Source organism: Musca domestica, unplaced genomic scaffold, assembly GCF_030504385.1.
Source record: "Musca domestica strain aabys unplaced genomic scaffold, Musca_domestica.polishedcontigs.V.1.1 56, whole genome shotgun sequence".
Taxonomy (NCBI): domain Eukaryota; kingdom Metazoa; phylum Arthropoda; class Insecta; order Diptera; family Muscidae; genus Musca; species Musca domestica.
The window spans coordinates 4,205,322-4,225,338 of record NW_026712356.1 but is presented as its reverse complement, the minus strand read 5'-3'; the positions used below and the strand labels follow the sequence as shown (position 1 = coordinate 4,225,338).

Genomic DNA, 20,017 nt, shown 5'->3' with positions numbered 1-20,017 from the left:
AGTTTATATTGATTGTTTATTGTTTTCCATTTGAACCAAATAATGTGTAAGAAATTTTGCGTTTTAGTTTTATTTTTTTATTTTTGAATAATGCCCACAAAAATCTCGAAACATCGAAAATCGATTTTTGGCTGATCACAAACAAATGACCGAAAAGTCAACTTTTTTGTGAAGCTATTCTATAAATCTAAGCTTATCTCGAATCTATTAATAATAGTAATTCGCATAAAATTATATCCATTTTTTTGATTAGGCTTAACATTTCAAAACGACACACAAGATTTTTGTTGCTGAAAGTGAGACCAATTGGTGTTGGAACATGTCTCATACAACGAAAACGTTCGAAACTACTTTGCATTTAATTTAAAAAAGACGAATTATATTTAGACCCCTCAACTAAAACCTAAGTCGATTTCCAGATGTCCATCTGATTCTATTACGGACTGTAAATACCATGTTTGACATAATTTTGTTGAAAAAAGTGGTAAATATTATGAAAATAGCGAATATTGGGAGGTACCTTTATATGGGGGCTATATGAATATGTGGACCTGCACAACAACGACAAAGTCAAACGCCATAATTTTCACATTTTTTAAAATTGTATTGAAAGAAAGCCAAAAATTTTGAAAATAGCATCAAATTTTAGAATAAGTTTAGATTTGTTCGAATTGGTCACCTTTGACATGAATTATGGCCTTCAAACGGCCAATGAATCCGTCACACGCTGTTGCTCTGGGGTATTTTGGCCCATTCCCGGCGAAGCGCTTGCTTGAGGTAATCGACACTTTGGTATTTTTTAATGCCAACCTGGCTTTCCAAAATCCTCCAGACACAATAGTCCAACCGATTGGTATCCGGAGATTTTGGTGGTCATTGTGCACTAGAAATGAACAGAGGAACCTCATTTTGTAACAGTTCTTGAGTGGCGCGTGCTGAGTGCCATGGTGCTGAGTCCTGTTGGAATGTCCAAGGTCTGCGGCCAAAATGTTTGTGTGCCAAGGCTTTAATACATCCCACAGAATATTTTCGCGATCATATTCGCATTTATTCTGATGCCACAATCGATTAATACGAGCAGAAATCGAGCATCGGCAGTTATGGCGGATCACATTATTACCATGGCCGGCGATTGAGTTCTGTTCGCCAACCGAAGGTGCACTTTTATAGCTGACCTCTTTGACAAGTAAACACGACCATTTTGTTTGTTTACAAACTGCTGTACAACGAATGTCTTCTTATCGGAGAAATCCATATTCGGCAGCTCACCACTTTCGGCCGAGCGAAGCACATCTTAAGCTCTTTTAAGTCTATTTTCTTTCTGTTGCGGTGTAAGTTCTTGCACTTTTTGGAATTTCAATGGCTTTACCCCAAGCTCATTTTTCAATATTTGCCGAATGGAATATTGCGATATGTTCAGCTGACGAGCCATTTTTCTGCCACTGTGACGCGGGTTTCGATCAAGTCGCGTCTTTACTTTTCGAACCATTTCTGCTGATTTTGCTGTTTTCTTCCGTCCACTTCCTTGATGTCGGGCTACGCGACCAGTATCACGGTAACGAGCGACGGCACGAGACACAAATGATTTATTCACATTTAAATGCTGGAGTGCTCTAACGATAACCACTTGTGGTTTTCCAGCCAAATATAAAGAAATCACACTTTCGCGCATCAATTCCATCACAAATAATTTTTTTTTCTGGAAAATTCTCACCAAAATGCTTATGTACGCTTGTAATTTAAACAGCTGTCGGACGAGTGGCTTAGAAATGACACCAGTCTGAAGTTGGTTGCAGTTTTTTCATCTCACCCTTTATATTTGAACCCCTCAACTAAGACCTATGTCGATTTCTAGATTTCCGTCTAATTCTATTATGAATTGCAAATACCATGTTTAACATAATTTTGTTGAAAAAAATGGTAAATATCATCCATACCGAATACCGAATATTGGGAGGCATCGTAATATGGGATGAAGATGTGGACCTGTATAGAAAATTGTCTGTCATAGAACCAATTCATTACAAACTCTTAATATCAACTTTTAAACATATCCCGTGAAAATTGTTATTCAAATAATGAAAATACCTAATATCTGCAGGTGCGATTTATTGGGGCCTATACCAAAACTTGGAATTATATGTACAAGTATGTTTCCAACATTCGGGAAACACATACTCTCAATTAAAAAAATCTGTTTGATATTGTGTTAGAAACGCACAAAAAACCTTAAATCTGGCGGTATAGACCTCAAATATGGGGTCTATACCAAAACTTGGACCTATTTAGTTAATTTTCAATACCAAAAGTTCTGCAGACCTGAAACCCATCTTAGTAAAATTTTATCAATTTATATAATTTCGTTCGGAAGCTAGACATCTCTAAATCAGACATCTAACATTCGAAATAGAATTTTATGCTGATTAAGAAGATATGTATTTTGTGGGGGGTATAATTGATATTTCAGAATGACAAATAATGTATTATAAGGTTTGTAGCTTTTCCAAATTTAAAGATTTTCAGTACAATTTTGTTATAATTTTCTTTTATCGTCTCATTCCCACAAGAAGTGATCCGCAAAACAAATGTCTGCATTCAAGTTCCATTCGAATTCAGTCATTTTGGGAACTTTATTAGTTATCTAAAATACAGGTCAGTCTTCATATATTTAACATTAAATTCCATATGGGTTTAAGATATTGGTGACTACAAAAACTAGGGATTTGGTAAGGATTGTTTATTCTGAAATACAGTTCATCAATTTGGATTTTTTTTTTGGGAAAATCTGACACCTTATAGAAATGTCAGGGTAGGCATAGAATTTGTTATAACCCTTATACAACAGAAATTTTTGGATTTTAGCCTCATATCAAATCAAATCGGCAGAAATCGAAAAATTCCATATTATCTTAGAACATCTGCATATCTTATGATTTCAAGTCCAATTTACAAAAAAAAAAAAAAGTAAAAAAGTATCGGTCGGTTTTGCCGACAGATGTACATCGTCAGCCCTCTTGATCCTCTATAGAGTGGATTTTTAAAGAATGGGTCAAAATTGTTCATTCCGTATCGGACCTAAATAAATATGATATAAATATTAATATAAATATATAAGAAAATGAAACATTTATTCCCAATTTATGGCAAATCATAAGTTCCATATTCATCTCAGGATTCTTGCTGAGAGACATATATTTAGATAGAGCAAGTTGTAAAGAATCGCTGAGTTGTTTCGCAATTTATGAGAGAGTATTGAAAATTGTGTCCCTTTTTGGGGGTGAGGTACTAGAAGGGGTTCGCAGGTATATAGCATCCTCACAACCGATCTCGTGTTAACAAAAATGTTTGAATGTGTAAAATTTAAAGAGATTTGGACCCTGGGTAAGAATAAATATTGGGATGTGTTAAATTTGAAGACAACCGAACCCTTACATCACATTTTATGAGAGTTATAATTATTCACAATTTTTACCTTTTGTGGGGGAGGTACTGTATGCAGTGGACCGGTATTATCCATTTTCACACCTGACCTAGTACTGACGCAAAAATTAGGATTTGCAAAGTTGGAGCAAAACCGGATCATCCCTTCTCTTTCTGTACAAAAAATATATTTTTTGTAAATTTCGACCTTTTGAGGGGGTACCAGAAGGAGTGGACCGATACTGCCCATCTTAACACCTGACCTTGGGTTAGTATAAATATTGGGATGTGTTAAATTTGAAGACAACCGAACCCTTACATCACATTTTATGAGAGTTATAATTATTCACAATTTTGACCTTTTGTGGGGGAGGTACTGTATGCAGTGGACCGATATTGTCCATTTTCACACCTGACCTAGTCCTGACGCAAAAATTAGGATTTGCAAAGTGGGAGCAAAATCGTATTATTCTTTCTCTTTCGTGCAAATTTCGAGCTTTTGTGTGGGAGGTACCAGAAGGAGTGGACCGATGTTGCCGATCTTAACACCAGACCTTGGGTTAATATAAATATTGGGATGTGTGAAATTTGAAGACAATCGGACTCTTACATCACATTTTATGAGAGTTGTAATTATTCAAAATTTTGACCATTTGTGGGGCAGGTACTTAATGGGATGGACCGATATTGCCCGTTTTCGCACCTGACCTAGTACTGACGCAAATATTACGATGTGCAAAGTTGGAGAAAAATCGGATTATCCTTTCATTGTCTGTGCAAAAAAATATAATTTTTGCAAATTTCGACCTTTTGTGGGGGAGGTACCAGAAGGAGTGGACCGATGTTGCCGATCTTAACACCAGACCTTGGGTTAATATAAATATTGGGATGTCTGAAATTTGAAGACAATCGGACTCTTACATCACATTTTATGAGAGTTGTAATTATTCAAAATTTGATGGGATGACCCAGTACTGACGCAAATATTACGATGTGCAAAGTTGGATCAAAATCGGATTATCCTTTCATTGTCTGTGCAAAAAACATAATTTTTTGAAAATGTCCACCTTTTGTGGGGGAGGTATCAGAAGGAGTGGACCAAAATCGATCTAAGTTTGACAAAAATATTAGGATGTACCGAGTTTGGACCAAATCGGTTACTCCCTTCGAGATTTATCGTGCGCACCAGCCAGACAGACAGACAGACGGACGGACAGACGGAAACGGATTTTGTCTAAAGAGACCTAGGGTTTAAAACCGTTATTTCGACTAGGCACGTTTTGACCGTATCAAATGATATATACCCTCTGTAGCCATATGGCTGAGAGTATAAAAAAAACCTTTTGTGAAAATAATTATTTTTGCATGGAAACACCCACACTATTTCACTGTAATCTCCGGAATCGTTGTGATATGAACAACTGATAGTGAGCCGTTCTAAGTGTCAAAGAATAAATTAGGGAGGTGTGTGTGTTCGTGTACGGGTCGGTGTTATCACGAAAAATCATCTGGGATGAAGGCATTGCTGCAAAAGCAATTGCTTTTGGTAAATGTGTCGCTTGTTGAATCATTTATTATTTCAACAATTTCATAACAATAACAACAACAACAACTACTACTACCACCATGACAACAATGGTGTCCATAGTAGTACTACTACGTGTGGATGTGTGTGTGGGTATGATGTGCTCATCGCAGCACTTGCTTACGCATAACATCACAGCAAACGAACGAATGAACGGACGAAGACGGACAAAACAAATAAACTGTGAAGAATTACATTAAATGATGATCCTTTGTTGTTATTATTATACTCATGTGAGTAGTACATGAGCACGCACACACACAACCGCCGACATACATACGCCCACTTGAACAAGGATGCGAGAGCACATTTCTATCTGGCTGGCATGAGTGTCGAGTGTTTGGCTGGTAATTTTTGCGACAAGTATGTGCGTTCCTTGTGCCACTGCTGATGATGTTCTCTCGGAGTATTTGTAGGATATTAAATCGAGTAAACGTTTATTTGTTATGTTCACATTATTGTCAGCATAAAGTTGTCTCTTTGTCGTTGTTTAGTTTTGTCGTCGAGCATAATTGTCGGGTCCTTCTGGCTGCTAAATTATTTTCATTCGTTACGCGTTTGTTTGGAATTGCGTTTTTATTGTGGACGCGTTTGATTTATTGTAAAGGAGAGTCTTTTTTCTTTGCTTCTTTATACCAGAGAAGTTTACTTCTTGCGAATGAATCATTTTTAATGGTTTTTCATGTGTGTCCTTATTTGAAAATTGAATTTCCTTTTTTTCTTATTTTTGCAGACTATCATTCACATTGAGCATAAGCGCTCCGGAGTTGTTGATGAATTTTCATGTGATAAATATTATGTTTTTATTTTCCATTTTAGGACACTGTGTGGTACAAAGGCCTCGACAATCGGATCAACTTATACGAGAGGGTACCGGTAAAAGGGTAAGTTTCTTAAAAAAAAGACAAAAACAAGTATAAAAGCTGTAAGTTCGGCCGGGCCGATCTTTGAATACCCTCCACCATTTGGAATGATTTTGGCAATTTTCAAAAAATAAAATCCGTTGAAAATTCTTTAAAAAACCAGTAAAGAAAGTCTTTAAGTCGGGCGGGGCCGATTTTATGATACCCTACACCACTTTGCTAATATAGTTGAGCTCCACATAACAATTAAAAGTTTTAATGGGAGAATTCAATCATACACCCTATGATTATAATTATAATTTAAAATTCAAAGGACTAAATATGCCGAAGCATTTGTATCTTTTAAATTCGGACTTGTATTGCTCATTTGGTGCAAAATTAATTTGAAATCAGATAAATATATATGGGAGCTATATCCAAATCTGAATCGATCTCGATAAAATTTGGCAAAGATATTTCAGAGCTGTATTTGATATATATCCCTGAATATTGTTGTTACGGGGTGCATATTACAGCTGTGGGTAAAAAATACAGCAAATCGGATAAACAATATATATGGGAGCTATAGCTATATTTGAACCGATCTTCACCAAATTTGGCATACTACCTTCTAGACTCAATTCGGTCGTATGTGCCAAGTTTCGGTCGTATGTGCCCATTTGGGCAAATATTAGACGTTTGGTGCACAATAAAAGGTAAATCGAACGAAGTTATATATAAGAGCTATATCCAAATCGGAACCGATTTCGATAAAATTTGGCAAATATATTTCTGAGCTGTATTTGATATATTTCCCTGAATATCGTTGTTACGGAGTGCATATTACAGTTGTGAGTAACAAATATGACAAATCGGATGAACAGTATATATGGGAGCTATAGCTATATCTGAACCGATCTTCACCAAATTTGACATACTAGCTTCTAGACTCAATTCGGTCGTAAGTGCCAAATTTCATCCAATTTGGGAAAATATTAGACGTTTGGTGCACAATCAAAGGTAAATCGGACGAAGTTATATATGGGAGCTATATCCAAATCTGAACCGATCTCGATAAAATTTAGCAAACGTATTTCTTAGCTGTATTTGCTATATTTCCCCAAATATTGTTGTTACAGAGTGCATATTACGGCTGTGGGTAACACATATAACAAATCGGATGAACAGTATATCTGGGAGCTATAGCTATATCTGAACCGATCTTCACCAAATTTGACATACAAGCTTCTAGACACAATTCGGTCGTAAGTGCCAAATTTCATCCAATTTGGCCAAATATTAGACGTTTGGTGCACAATCAAAGGTAAATCGGACGAAGTTATATATGGGAGCTATATCCAAATCTGAACCGATCTCGATAAAATTTAGCAAATGTATTTCTGAGCTGTATTTGATATATTTCCCCAAATATTGTTGTTACAGAGTGCATATTACGGCTGCGGAGGTCAAAAATAACAAATCGGATGAACAATATATATGGGAGCTATAGCTATATCTGAAGCGATTTCGATCAAATTTGGCATACTTATTTTCAGGCCTAAACTGGTTGTATGTGCAAAATTCCAAACTATTCGGACTGATATTACACGTTTGGTGCACAATAAAAGGCAAATTCGACGAAGATATATGTGGGAGCTGTACCTAAATTTTGACCGATTATCTCCAATATCAATAGGGTTCGTCCTTGGGCCAAACAAATAATTTGTGCAAAATGTCATCTGGATAGGGCAATAAATGCGAACTGTACTTTGTTTACAAAAATACATGGACAGACGGACGGACGGACATGCATAAATCGACTCAGAATGTGATTCTATGCAGATCATCAAAGAAACTATGGGTTTATCTCGTTTCCTTTTGCCTGTTACAAACAAATGCACAAAGACATAATACCCTGACCACCTTGTGGTGTAGGGTATAAATATCAAATTTGAAGCAATTCCTTTGAGTAATGTCGCTAAAATCATCAAAGTACCGAAAAATGGGGGGAACCATTATAGGGGGGCTATATGGAGACGTGGACTTGCACAGACAATTTTCTGTCATTGGCTGTAGTATCCATTGCGAACTCCAAATGCCAAATTTGAAACATTTCCGGTGAATAGCATCGCTATAATCAAAATACCGAAAAAAGGAGGTACCATTATATGGGAGCTATACCAAAACGTGGACCTATATCACCCATTTTCAATACCAAAAGTCCTGCAGACATAATATACATTGAGTAAAATTTTATCAATCTACTTCATTTTGTTCGGAAGCTAGAGTGATTTCCACAGACGGACAGGTGGACAGACGTACATCGCTTAAGCGACATAGAATTTTATGCTGATCAAGAATATATACTTTGTGGAGTCTAAAATTTACATTTCGAGGTGTTACAAGCGGAATGACAAACTTAATATACCCTCCATACTATGGTGGAGGGTATAAAAATTGTCTTTTGTCCATACATGACCTGTGAAAGATTTTCTGTCAATTATTTTCCATCCGTCTTTCAATTAACATTTAATCTCCATAGATCTTGAAACAATTTCCTTTTTTTTTTTAACGAAAACATTTGTCTGACAATTTATTCCATATTTTCACTAACATCCACCTACACTTTATATTACCGTTTTCATTGTTTGTATTTCCTTTTATTTTCCTGTCTTTTTATGATTACTCAACAGATTTACTCTTTGGACGATGCCGAGTGCAGTGAATTATGCAGCTGTGGCGAATCACTTACACTTACCTGTCATGCCCTCTGCGTACCATTTGCTCCCTGCCGCACCGCATTGGCATTCTATAGTCATGCATCACCGGCATATCAAGCTTTTCGTGGTCGCTGTCTTTGTTATTCGGGTAGTTTTATCTGCATGAAACCACCGTTGGGTGACTATTCATTACCGGGTAAGTGCAATGGATTCTAATAATAAATAATGGCAGTTGATATTTAAGACGTCATGGTGCACAGTGGGGTGTGATAGAATAAGAAAATTTGGCTAGAGTAAAGCAAGGGCAAAAGTCGGGCGGAGTCGAATATATGATACCATATACCACCTTACAACAACAAGCAAATAAAGGTCAAAAGTAGGGCGGGCCGACTATATGATACCCTACACCACTATATATATTTAACAACGTAACAAAAAAGTTTATAGTGGGAATTAATGTGAAGTAGATCATACCAACTATGAACCTTATTTGAATGCTTGTCATGGCCTTAGAGCAGTTTAAGTTTCAGAGGGAACTAATATATGCAGGTATATATAATTCAAAATCGATTTTCACCAAATTTGTGGGAGGCATGTTTACTATTATTAAAAAAATATATCAGAACCAAATTCCACCAAATGAAAAAAATCGCTTCAATGCGAATAAAATCTATTTAAATTGGGCTGTTACAGACAGGATGAGATAAAAAACTGCAACAAATCAAACGCCATAATTTTTACATATATTTTTTTTAATTTTATCGAATCAAAGCAAAACATGTCGGAATTAGCATAAAATTTTAGAATAAGTTTAGATTTTTTTGAATTGGTCACCTTTGGCCTTCGAACGGCCAATAATCGTCACACGCTGCCCGAATGTTGCTCTGCGATATTTTGGTCCATTCCCGATGATGCGCTTGCTTGAGGTGATCGACCCTTTGGTATTTTTTAGTGCCAACCTTGCTTTCCAAAATACTCCAGACACGATAGTCCAACGGATTGGTATCCGGAGTTTTGGTGGTCATTGTGCGCTGGAAATGAAGAGAGGAACCTCATTTTGTAACCATTCTTGGGTGGCGCGTGCTGAGTGCGATGGTGCGGAGTCCTGTTGGAATGTCCAAGGTCTGCGGCCAAAAAGTTTGCGTGCCCAAGGCTTTAATACACCCTCCAGAATATTTTCGCGATAATATTCATCATTTATTCTGATGCCATTTATTCTGATGCCACAGTCGATTAATACAAGCGGAGAGTGACCATAGGCTGTTATGGCGGCCCACACCATCACCATGGCCGGCGCTTAAGTTCTGGTGGTCAACCGAAGGTGCACATTTTCAGCTGACCTCTTCGGCAAGTAAACACGATCAGTTTGTTTGTTTACAAACTGCTGGGCAACGTATGTTTTCTCATCGGAGAAAACCAAATTCGGCAGTTCACATTTTTCGGCGAAGCGAAGCAACTTTTTAGCTCTTTTGAGTCTATTTTCTTTCTGCTGCGGTGTAAGTTCTTGCACTTTTTGGAATTACAATGGCTTTACCCTGAGCTCATTTTTCAATATTTGCCGAATGGAATATTGCGATGTGTTCAGCTCACGAGCCATTTTTCGGCCACTGCGACGGGGGTGTCGATCAAGTCGCTTCTTTACTTTTCGAACATATTTGCTGATGTTGCTGTTTTCTTTCGTCCACTTCCTTGACGTCGGGCTACCCTACCAGTATCACGGTAACGAGCGATGGTACGAGACACAAAAGATTTATTCACATTTAAATGCTGATGTACTCTAACGATAGCCACTTGTGGTTATCCAGCCAAGTATAAAAAAATCACACTATCACCCTTCAATTCCATCACAAAAAACTTTTTTTTCTGGAAAATACTCACCAAAATGCTTTGAGCTGTCACTTGAATGATTTTAAAAGCGGTCGGACAATTGGTTTAGAAATAACAGATGTCAAAGTTGGTTGCAGTTTTTTCATCTCACCCTGTTTATGTATCGTTTGAATGCTAATGAAAATACCTATCCAATAAGTGGTCACTTTTTTATTTTCCAGAAGTAAGAATTTTCATTCTGATTCCGGAAAAATATTTTTTCCTGAAGGACGAGCCAGTATAGCCGGATATTTTATTCGAATATCCGGATCCTAGACTCGAGTTAGACCTACTAAGCCGATATGTGGTTATTTAAGTTCGGGAGTTGTATCAAAATTATTGTTTATTGAACTCGGAATGTTTAAAAAATCTTCCAAAAGTTTAAAAAAAGAGACCATTTTGGGATTTTCACTGAATATAATTCGTCCTTCCGGGTTTAAAGATCCATATCTCTGGACCTAAGACAGAAAAAAACACATATTGCAGCAGTTTGGAAAGGTTATGTTGTCAACAAAAATTTGGTATACATTTTGTCGCCTCGCAAAATGGAATCTTTTTAAATTTTTGGGGAATTTTTCAGAAAATCCAGGTCAAAAAAAAAATATATATATATATATACAACTTCCGGAGCAAAATGGAGCCCTTTTCAACTTTTGTGGGATTTTTTAGAAAATTCGGGTCCAAAAAATCAATAATTTTTATACAACTCCAGAACCATTTTAAATAACCGCATAATTACCGCATGTCGGTTTAGTAGGTCCGGGGTAATATGGGTCTTGGATCCGGATATTCGGGTAAAATATCCGGGCATCCGCATCTGTACCCAAGAAAAAATACTTTCCGGGAACAAAAATCCGAAAAAAAAACTGAGAGTTTTTACTAAATTAGAGTTGTTCCTCGATGTATTCCAAACTTGATAAATTATAACCTTTGTATATGGATCTAACATAGAAAATATTGGTCCACTGCTTCTCGTATCTCCGCCAAAAGAAAGGCCAAAATTTAAACTCCAGACATTTCTATGTTTATGTGTATTGCCATAGTTATGTATATTCTCCCACCGCTTTCCACTCAAAAAAAAAAAAAAATCCATTCCTTTCACTGTTCTTTCATAAATTTTCTTTTTAAGAAAATCTAATTTTTTCCGCTATCAGTTTTTTGTTCTCACGATAGTTAGTTGTTATCTCCTTAGCAAGAAAGAACGGTTACCATATTTTGTGTGTGTGTGGAGTATGACAGCATACCCGTATTGTGTGATATGAGGGTGTTGGCGGTATGCCCCATTCTTGTTGAGACGATAACAATGTTGGTTTCGATGAAACTACTGTTTGTGCTTGAGATTTGTTTATCGCACTATTTACCACAATTGTCATATGCTCCTCATACCCGGGGCTGGCATTGAGGTTGAGAAGACACGTTTCTTATGGATTAGGTTGCAGCTATGGGATAATGATTTTATTTTATGATGAATGATGATTAAATAGAATAGATGGTGGAAGAGTGTAGTTAACAATATCTGACGGTTTATAGTTTCAACTTGAGACTCTGATGCTTGGCTACCTGGGTGGTTGGTATGTCCTTCAGTGAGCACGACGACGACGACGTGGTCATAATGATGGTATTCCGCTTGAGTGTTGCTATACAAGGTTTCTAGATTTAAGTTCTATTCTAAGTTTTTCATTTCCTTTTTGCTATTATCGAAGCACTTTGAGGTAAAGGAGAGTTGGTAGTTTAGCTATTTCCTTATAATGACCCTGCCAAGTGTGCGTGTTTTGAAAAGCATCATCATGAGACACACCTGTCATATTTACAATGGTTAAGCGGATTTTGAGGGGAATGTGGGGGTATCAAGGGGACATATTGTGGTAGCCTGAATTTCGTTTTCTGATTATTTTTCTCTGTTTTTCCGTTTTCCGCAGGTGGTGTATTCCTTATGTTGGGCTATAGTGCCACCGATGAAGCTCTGCTGCGACCCCACACCAATTTGGGTGTCCAGGATGCTGTCAGAGCTCTTCAGCAATATGTTAGCTCATACATTGATAATCAGGTGAGTTATGAGTTTTGATGATTAATGTCTTACTTGAAGGGGGGTAAAAAAGATGGGGAAAATTCGCCCCGGAAAGAAAAAAGATAATCAATTATTTGCTTATTTTAATTAATGCAAAGATATTTGATGTCTGTAAAAAATGTGTGAATTTAATCTTATTTTGCTTTTCGCTCTTTTTCGTTTACTTTGCAATAAATGCAGACTCAGTGCACTCTAACGCTGTTCAACATGACCGAGGAAAATATTATAATAGCTGCCCGTTTGCCACATGATGCAAAATTGAAACCAATGGAATTGCTAAAAAAGGAAAAGGTAAGCATTTTTTTGGGACATTTCTTTTTAGAATGATCAAAATAAAATGGAATAATAGGGGGGGGGGGGTCAATATATTTAATCTCTAAGATATGAAAAAAGAGAAGAAAAATCGGGATATTTAAGGAATTTTGATAAGGCAACTGGATTAGTATTATATTAGACTGTAGACTGCCCGTCTTCTGTCAATAGCGTTTTGTCTAGAACACCAAACAGGCCTATACTGGCTTGAGTGTATGTCCACCAGGACATGCGGCAATTTTTTTCACTCTTTTTTCAACCTAATCTAACTTACAAACCTAACCTAACCCTTAATTAAAAATCTGGATATTTCATGGAGGCTGAAACCAAAATATTGGTTATTGAAAGTCCAAGAATAAAATTGGAATTGATTGGATAGCTACCCTAAAAAATAATATTGAAATGTACTATTGAGGGACCCTTTGTACGCATATCCAAAACAATCTACATCTCCATCCTAGATACCTAAATCAGTACCATTTAACAACTATAATACGTATTTCCAAGGCAACATCTCAGTACCAGCTACCAAAAGAGACCTCAATATAAAACCAGTAATGAAAGCTCAAAAGTCGGGCGGGGCCGACTATATGATACCCTACACCACTATGCATATTTAGTAGAGCTCTCGTAAAAAGGTTTATAAAGGGCATTTCAAAGCTCTATGAGATATTTGGTACAAAATCAAAATCTATCTAATTCAGCATTTTACGAACTATAGCTATCTCTGAACCGGGTTTCTCCAAATTTGACGTATTAGCTTCTTCACTGAATTCGGTCTTATGTACGAAAATGCATGCCATTTGAGCTGATATAAGCCATTTGATGCACAATTAACACGAAATCGGATGAAGATATATATGGGAGCTATATCCAAATCTGAACCGATTTCGGTAAAATTTTAAAAACAGCTATTCCTGTGCTTCATCTAATACCTGGTACCAAATATCACGGTTGTGGAGTGAATATTACGAATGTAAGGGACTAAAACACCAAATCGGATGAAACATATATATGGTTGCTATATCTATATCTGAACCGATTTTCACTAAATTTGATATACTTGCTTCTAGGCTGAATTTGGTCCGATGTACTAAAATTCAGTCCATTTGGATTTATATCGGCCATTTGGTGCACAATTAACCCGAAATCGGATGAAGATATGTATGGGAGCTATATCCAAATCTGAACCGATTTCGATAAAATTACAAGCAGCTATTTCTGGGCTGTATCTTTTATCTGGTACCAAATATCATTCTTGTGGAGTGCATATTACGAATGTGAGAGGCTTAAACACCAAATCGGATAAAACATATATATGGGAGCTATAGCTGTTTCTGAACCGATTTTCTCCAAATTTGTTGTATTTGCTTTAAGGCTAATCTCGGTCACATGTGCCAAAATTCGGACTATTTGGGCTGATATTGGCCATTTGGTGGCCAATTAACCCGAAATCGGATGAAGATATATATGGAAGCTATATCCAAATCTGAACCGATTTCGATAAAATTTAAAACAGCTATTTCTGTGCTCCATCTAATACCTGGTATCAAATATCACGGTTGTGGAGTGCATAGTAGGAATGTGAGGGACTTAAAAATCAAATCGGATGAAAGATATATATGGGAGCTATAGCTATATTTGAACCGATTTTCTCCAAATTTGATATACTTGCTTCTAGGCCGATCTCGGTTGGGTGTGCCAAAATTCAGGTAATTTGGACTGACATGCATAAATCGACTCAGAAAGTGATTCTATGAAGGTTCTCAAAAGTAACTATGGGTCTATCTCGTTTCCTTCTCCATGTTACAAACAAATGCACAAAGACATAATACCCTTACCACTATGTGGTGTAGGGTATAATTTCGGGATTCCAGCTCTATCCCTTCGCCCAATACCAAATTTAGTACAATTTTTGTATTTTTCGTACAGTTGTAGTACAACTTTCCAATACCACGTCCTCCAGAATTCAGGATATCAAATCTATTCATTCGCCTAATACCAAATTTAGTACTATTTAGTAATTTTCGTACGATTATAGCACACATTTCCGAAATCATATCCATGTGTCCAGGCTAACCATGAACAGCGACCCAAACACAAAATTTCAGATTTCAATCACTTTCTGTTCACCCAAAATTAAGTTGTTCCAAATATTGTGCTATTTAGTAATTTTTCCTACCCATTTGTAGTACCCATTTAAACAACCAACCACCAACAGGGACCCTAATACAATATTTCAAAAATCCAGCTTCATCCTCTTCCCCAAAACCAAACCGTTTCAGTACAGTTCGCACACTAAGTACATATTTCCAAACCGTCTTCATAATGGAACCTTGATGCTAATACCAAATTTCAAGTTTTTAGCTCTGTCTGTTCACATAATACCAAAGGGTACTATTTTAGAATTTTAGTACCATTCTAGAACATTTCGTATGTTTTAAGTTCAAATTTTCAAAAACCCTTTTGTTCACCTACCCTGCACTCTATTAGTCTTTAACAAATTACACGCCTGCGCATCAAGATCGACCCTAGTGCAAAATTTTAAGATTGTGGTTTAGCCATTTCGCCTGGGCGTTTTTCTAGATCAGCCAATCAGTTTTTTCAAAACTCTTTTATATACATAAATACCAAAAAGTGGACCGATAACACCACATTAAAGCTCTCTTTTAATTTTCAAAGCTCTACAAAAAATGTTGCGAAATACACCTCAACATTCAGTGGCCCTTTGTATATGGTGAACGCTATAAAAACCCTTCAAAAAGTTTATCCTCAAAGCCAAAACTATTTTGAGTACTTGATCTTTGGGCCTTTTCGGGTAGGGAAAGACAATTCTATAAGAAACCAATAAGCAAAGGCTATGACACAACAACAATACAATATGATAGAAGCCCCTCATGTCCAAATCCATTTTGAAAGCTTTCACTTTTTAAAATAAGTCATAGAGCACTGCCCAGATATTACCCTCAGATTTTTGACTAGGGACATTTGCCCAATACTTACTCACTTTACAGCTAAATATAATCAAATGGTCATCCAAAATGCTAGACTTCTTCCCTGTCCTTAACTGTCTTCGCAGACACAATTCCGGAACGATTGGTTTTAATTGTGTGATCAGAAAATTATTCTGTTTTTGGCCCATTTGAACCCCAAAATATTTTGCGATCATTTCCAAAAACAAGAGGTCACTCTGTATCTCCGAATTTAGACTCATCTATACTGTTTGCTTGTCTACGATATTTGCCTATATTCGTCAACGAAATCAGCATGAAAAGCCAGAAGTTCGCCTTTGGGGTTTTTTGGATTTCGTAAATTATATTCCGAGTTTCGGTAGAATAGAAATGTTCTTATTTTTTCACACAAATGTAGTGGTACATACTACCCGCTGTCCTTAACTCCACTTCATGCGAGATTTCGTGTACATTTGTGACCTTTATAACGGCTGGAAAATCAGGAACATTTTTAGTTGTTGGTCCATTTCAATCCCAAGCCCTTCTGAGTCTAACCCTACCCTTATGAACATTTTCGTGAGGATCGGACGATAATTGCAATCTGTATATAAAACTAAACCCAACCTGTGTTGTAAGGTGAAAAAATATTTCAAAATATATACTTCAAGATTATAAGTCAAATTGAAACAAGTAAAAAAGCATTAAGTTCGGCCGGGCCAAACTTTTAATACCCTCCACCCTAGGGTAAAAGAACATTAGAAGAAATGTGGCAAAAAACATTAAAATGCCGAATATCGGGAGGTACCGTTATATAGGGGCTACACCAACACGTGCACCTATAATTACAATGTTTAGCCACACGAACTAGGACCCATTATGACCCACAAATACCAACTTTTACACAAATCAGTGAAAAAATGTGGCATAAATCATCAAAATACCGAATATCGGGAGGTACCGTTATATGGGGACTATACCAGAACGTGGACCTATACATGCAATGTTTTGCCACACGCTCAGGGACCCGTTGTGACCTACAAATACCAATTTTCAGACAAATCCGTGAAAAAATGTGGCATAAATCATCAAAATACCGAATATCGGTAGGTACCGTTATATGGGGGCTATACCAAAACGTGGACCTATACATGCAATGTTTTTCCACACGCTCAGGGACCCGTCATGACCTACAAATACCAATTTTCAGATAAATCCGTGATAAAATGTGGCATAAATCATCAAAATACCGAATATCGGGAGGTACCGTTATATGGGGACTATACCAGAACGTGGACCGATATATCTCATTTTCAATACCAACCATCCTAGGGACAATACACACACTTGTGCCAAATTTCAAAGGTCTACGTCAAATAATGTGGGCTCTATCGTGATTTCAACAGACAGACAGACAGACGGACAGACAGACAGACAGACAGACGGACAGACAGACAGACAGACGGACATCGCTAAATCGTCTTAGAATTTTATGCTGATTATGAATATATATACTTTATGGGGTCTACGACGAATATTTAGAGGTGTTACAAACGGAATGACAAAGTTAATATACCCTCCTACCCATGGTGGAGGGTATAAAAATCGCATGCGATAAAAATAAAAAATAAAACAAGTAAGCAAAGGCTATAGTCGTGCGGGGCCGACTATGTTATATCCTACTACACTACAATATGTTAGAAGCCCCCTTATGTCCAAATCCATATTGGAAGATTTCGCTTTTGAAATTAGGATTTTGACTATGGACATTTGCCCTGTCCTTAACTCTCTTCACAGGCGTGTCGATTGGCTTCAATTGTGTAATCGAAAAAACGTTTCTGTTTTTGGTTAATTTGAATCCCTAAATATTTTGCAATCATCTCCAAAAGCAAGAAGTCCCTCTGTATCTCCAAATTTAGACTCATCTATATGATTTGCTTATCTACGATATTTGACTATATTCGTCAACGAAATCAGCCTGTAAGTAATGCTGGTATTTATTCACACAAAATTAGTGGTACATTGTACCCGCTGTCCTAAACTCTAACTTTATGCGATATTTGCAATACTTATATAATATCCCCAACCTGTGTTGTAAGGTGAAAAAAATATTGCAAAATATTATAAGTCAAATTGAAAAAATCCCATGCGATAAAAATATGAAAAAATAAAAATATGTCACAAAATACTACAAAATATATAATAACATCATTATTGGCATATTTTTTTGCGATTTTGTTAGATTTTATACTTTTATGTTAAGAGGGCATTCTGAATTGACAAAATTTGTCGAAATCGGTCTTGCCATTCTTGAAATATAAGCATTCTATCTAATATCACCTTCCTTTCTATACATACATTGGATATATTTCGCTATATATAACCAATATATTTACTATCGACATCTACGTAACGGTCAGAATTGACCTGTTCGTCAATTTGTGATTTCGACGGGATTAAAAATATTCGCGGTTTAATAGAAAATTTGACTTTTATTTAGCACAAATGTTGTGGCCTATTTCAACCCCTAAATATTACCCGATGACCATCAAAATTGGAAGGCTTCTGCCCAGCCCTAAGCTCTAGCCCCATGCTAACTTCCGCCTTGATTGGGCTATAATTGCGATAGAGCAACTGTAAAATCAGGAATTTTTTCTGTTTTTTGTACATTTCCAACCCTTAATATTATGCGATCATCTCCAAAAGAAATAGGGTTCTATTCTGACCCTAGCCCCACCTCCATTCTAAATTTCGTGAAGATCGGGCCAAATTAACATGGACAGACCGACGGACGGACAGATCGACTCAGCTCGACGAGATAGGAAGATCCATATATACTTTCCTATGTGGGAAAACAATATTTCGAGGTGTTACATAATTTTTGGCCCACAATACCCCCAACACATAGTGCTGTAGGGTATAAAATCTAGCCAAAATTATGAAAATCCGAATATCTGAGGGTAATTTTGTATGGGGCCTACTTAAACATTTTTTTTTTCATTTTTCATAGTAATAAGAAGCTTATAAGAACTTCACATATTGTTTTCCAGACAAATCCATTGAAAAATGTAGCTATAATCATTAAAATACAGAATATCTGGGGGTACAATTATATGGGAACTATAGGATATCGTGAACCGAACGACTGATCTGTGAAAAAATGTTAGCTTCCTATTATAATTCGTTCCGACTCAAGAGGTTTATTGCATACAGGAACAGAATTATGTACTAATCAACTTTTTTTAATTTTTTTATTATTATTAAATAAATCTTTTTTATGTTTTTTTTTTTTCAGGATGAGTGCACGTCGGTTCTGCGCACAATAAGTCATCACATCAATTCCGAACATCACGAGTTGCAATCCCACCGACTTTTAAGCATTTTTAAAATGGCTGAAGTTGAAGTTGTTTGGCCAGAAAGCAGTGCTGCCACAAGTAGTCTAAGATCCACAACATCAACCTATAGCTCAAGTTTGACGCTGCTCCTGATGATGATGTCATCGCTAATGGCCAGTTTCATGATGACAGTTGCGTTGACAGCACAACAGGTCAATAGTTTACAACATGTGAGTAGGCGACAGGCAACGGTTGTGGCGACATGACATTAAATAAATTACATCATAATTAGATGGTAATTAGGTCTACACACACACACACACACAGAGCAGGCGACACAAGCAGTAAGTTCGAGTCGACATACATATACATACATGCATATACACATTTATATACATAAATACGCCTAGTTGAGAATATATAATATAAAAACAATATAATTACACTTATACTTATACATAAACACTATTATTAACTATTGTTTATATTTATATACATTATATATTAATAATATAGAAAACAAAAGAAAAAACGAACAAACGAAAGCAAATATGTACAGGACTAATAATGATAGCTATAACGGTAAAACTAATGTGGCCATGAAATACTAAGCGAGAAAGAGAGGCGTCTGCCTTTTCTAAAATGGCAACAGTAATTACTAATATTTTATACCATGTACAGTGTTAGCTGATACTCCTTGGAACATATATTATTACACTCTCCCCTTCTTCCCAATTTCCTTATCCCATTATCCACTTATTTCTGTGCTATATTCTCGTTAACTATAATTCAAATATGTACATAAGTGTATTGTATATAACTAACTTAACGAGTTAATTGCCTTGTGATTTATTTTCGATTGTTTTTCGATTATCGTTTCTATTTGAAGTACCTTTTTTTTCTTTTGAAGTTTATGAATTC

The 20,017-nt window shown here is 36.4% G+C and overlaps 1 protein-coding gene across 3 annotated transcripts in view; it reads left to right on the top strand.

Annotated features, from left to right (window-relative positions):
* The window catches only part of LOC105262498 (uncharacterized), a 433,330-nt gene extending 413,763 nt beyond the window's left edge, over nt 1-19,567 (top strand). For all 3 annotated transcript variants that reach the window (XM_059128635.1, XM_059128637.1, XM_059128636.1), the window contains 5 exons: nt 5,825-5,889; nt 8,541-8,763; nt 12,353-12,480; nt 12,682-12,792; nt 19,057-19,567. In XM_059128635.1, coding sequence (XP_058984618.1) covers nt 5,825-5,889; nt 8,541-8,763; nt 12,353-12,480; nt 12,682-12,792; nt 19,057-19,362 — 833 coding nt within the window. In that variant the 3' untranslated portion in view covers nt 19,363-19,567. The remainder of the gene's footprint in view (nt 1-5,824; nt 5,890-8,540; nt 8,764-12,352; nt 12,481-12,681; nt 12,793-19,056) is intronic.
* The last annotated feature ends 450 nt before the right edge of the window (nt 19,568-20,017 follow it).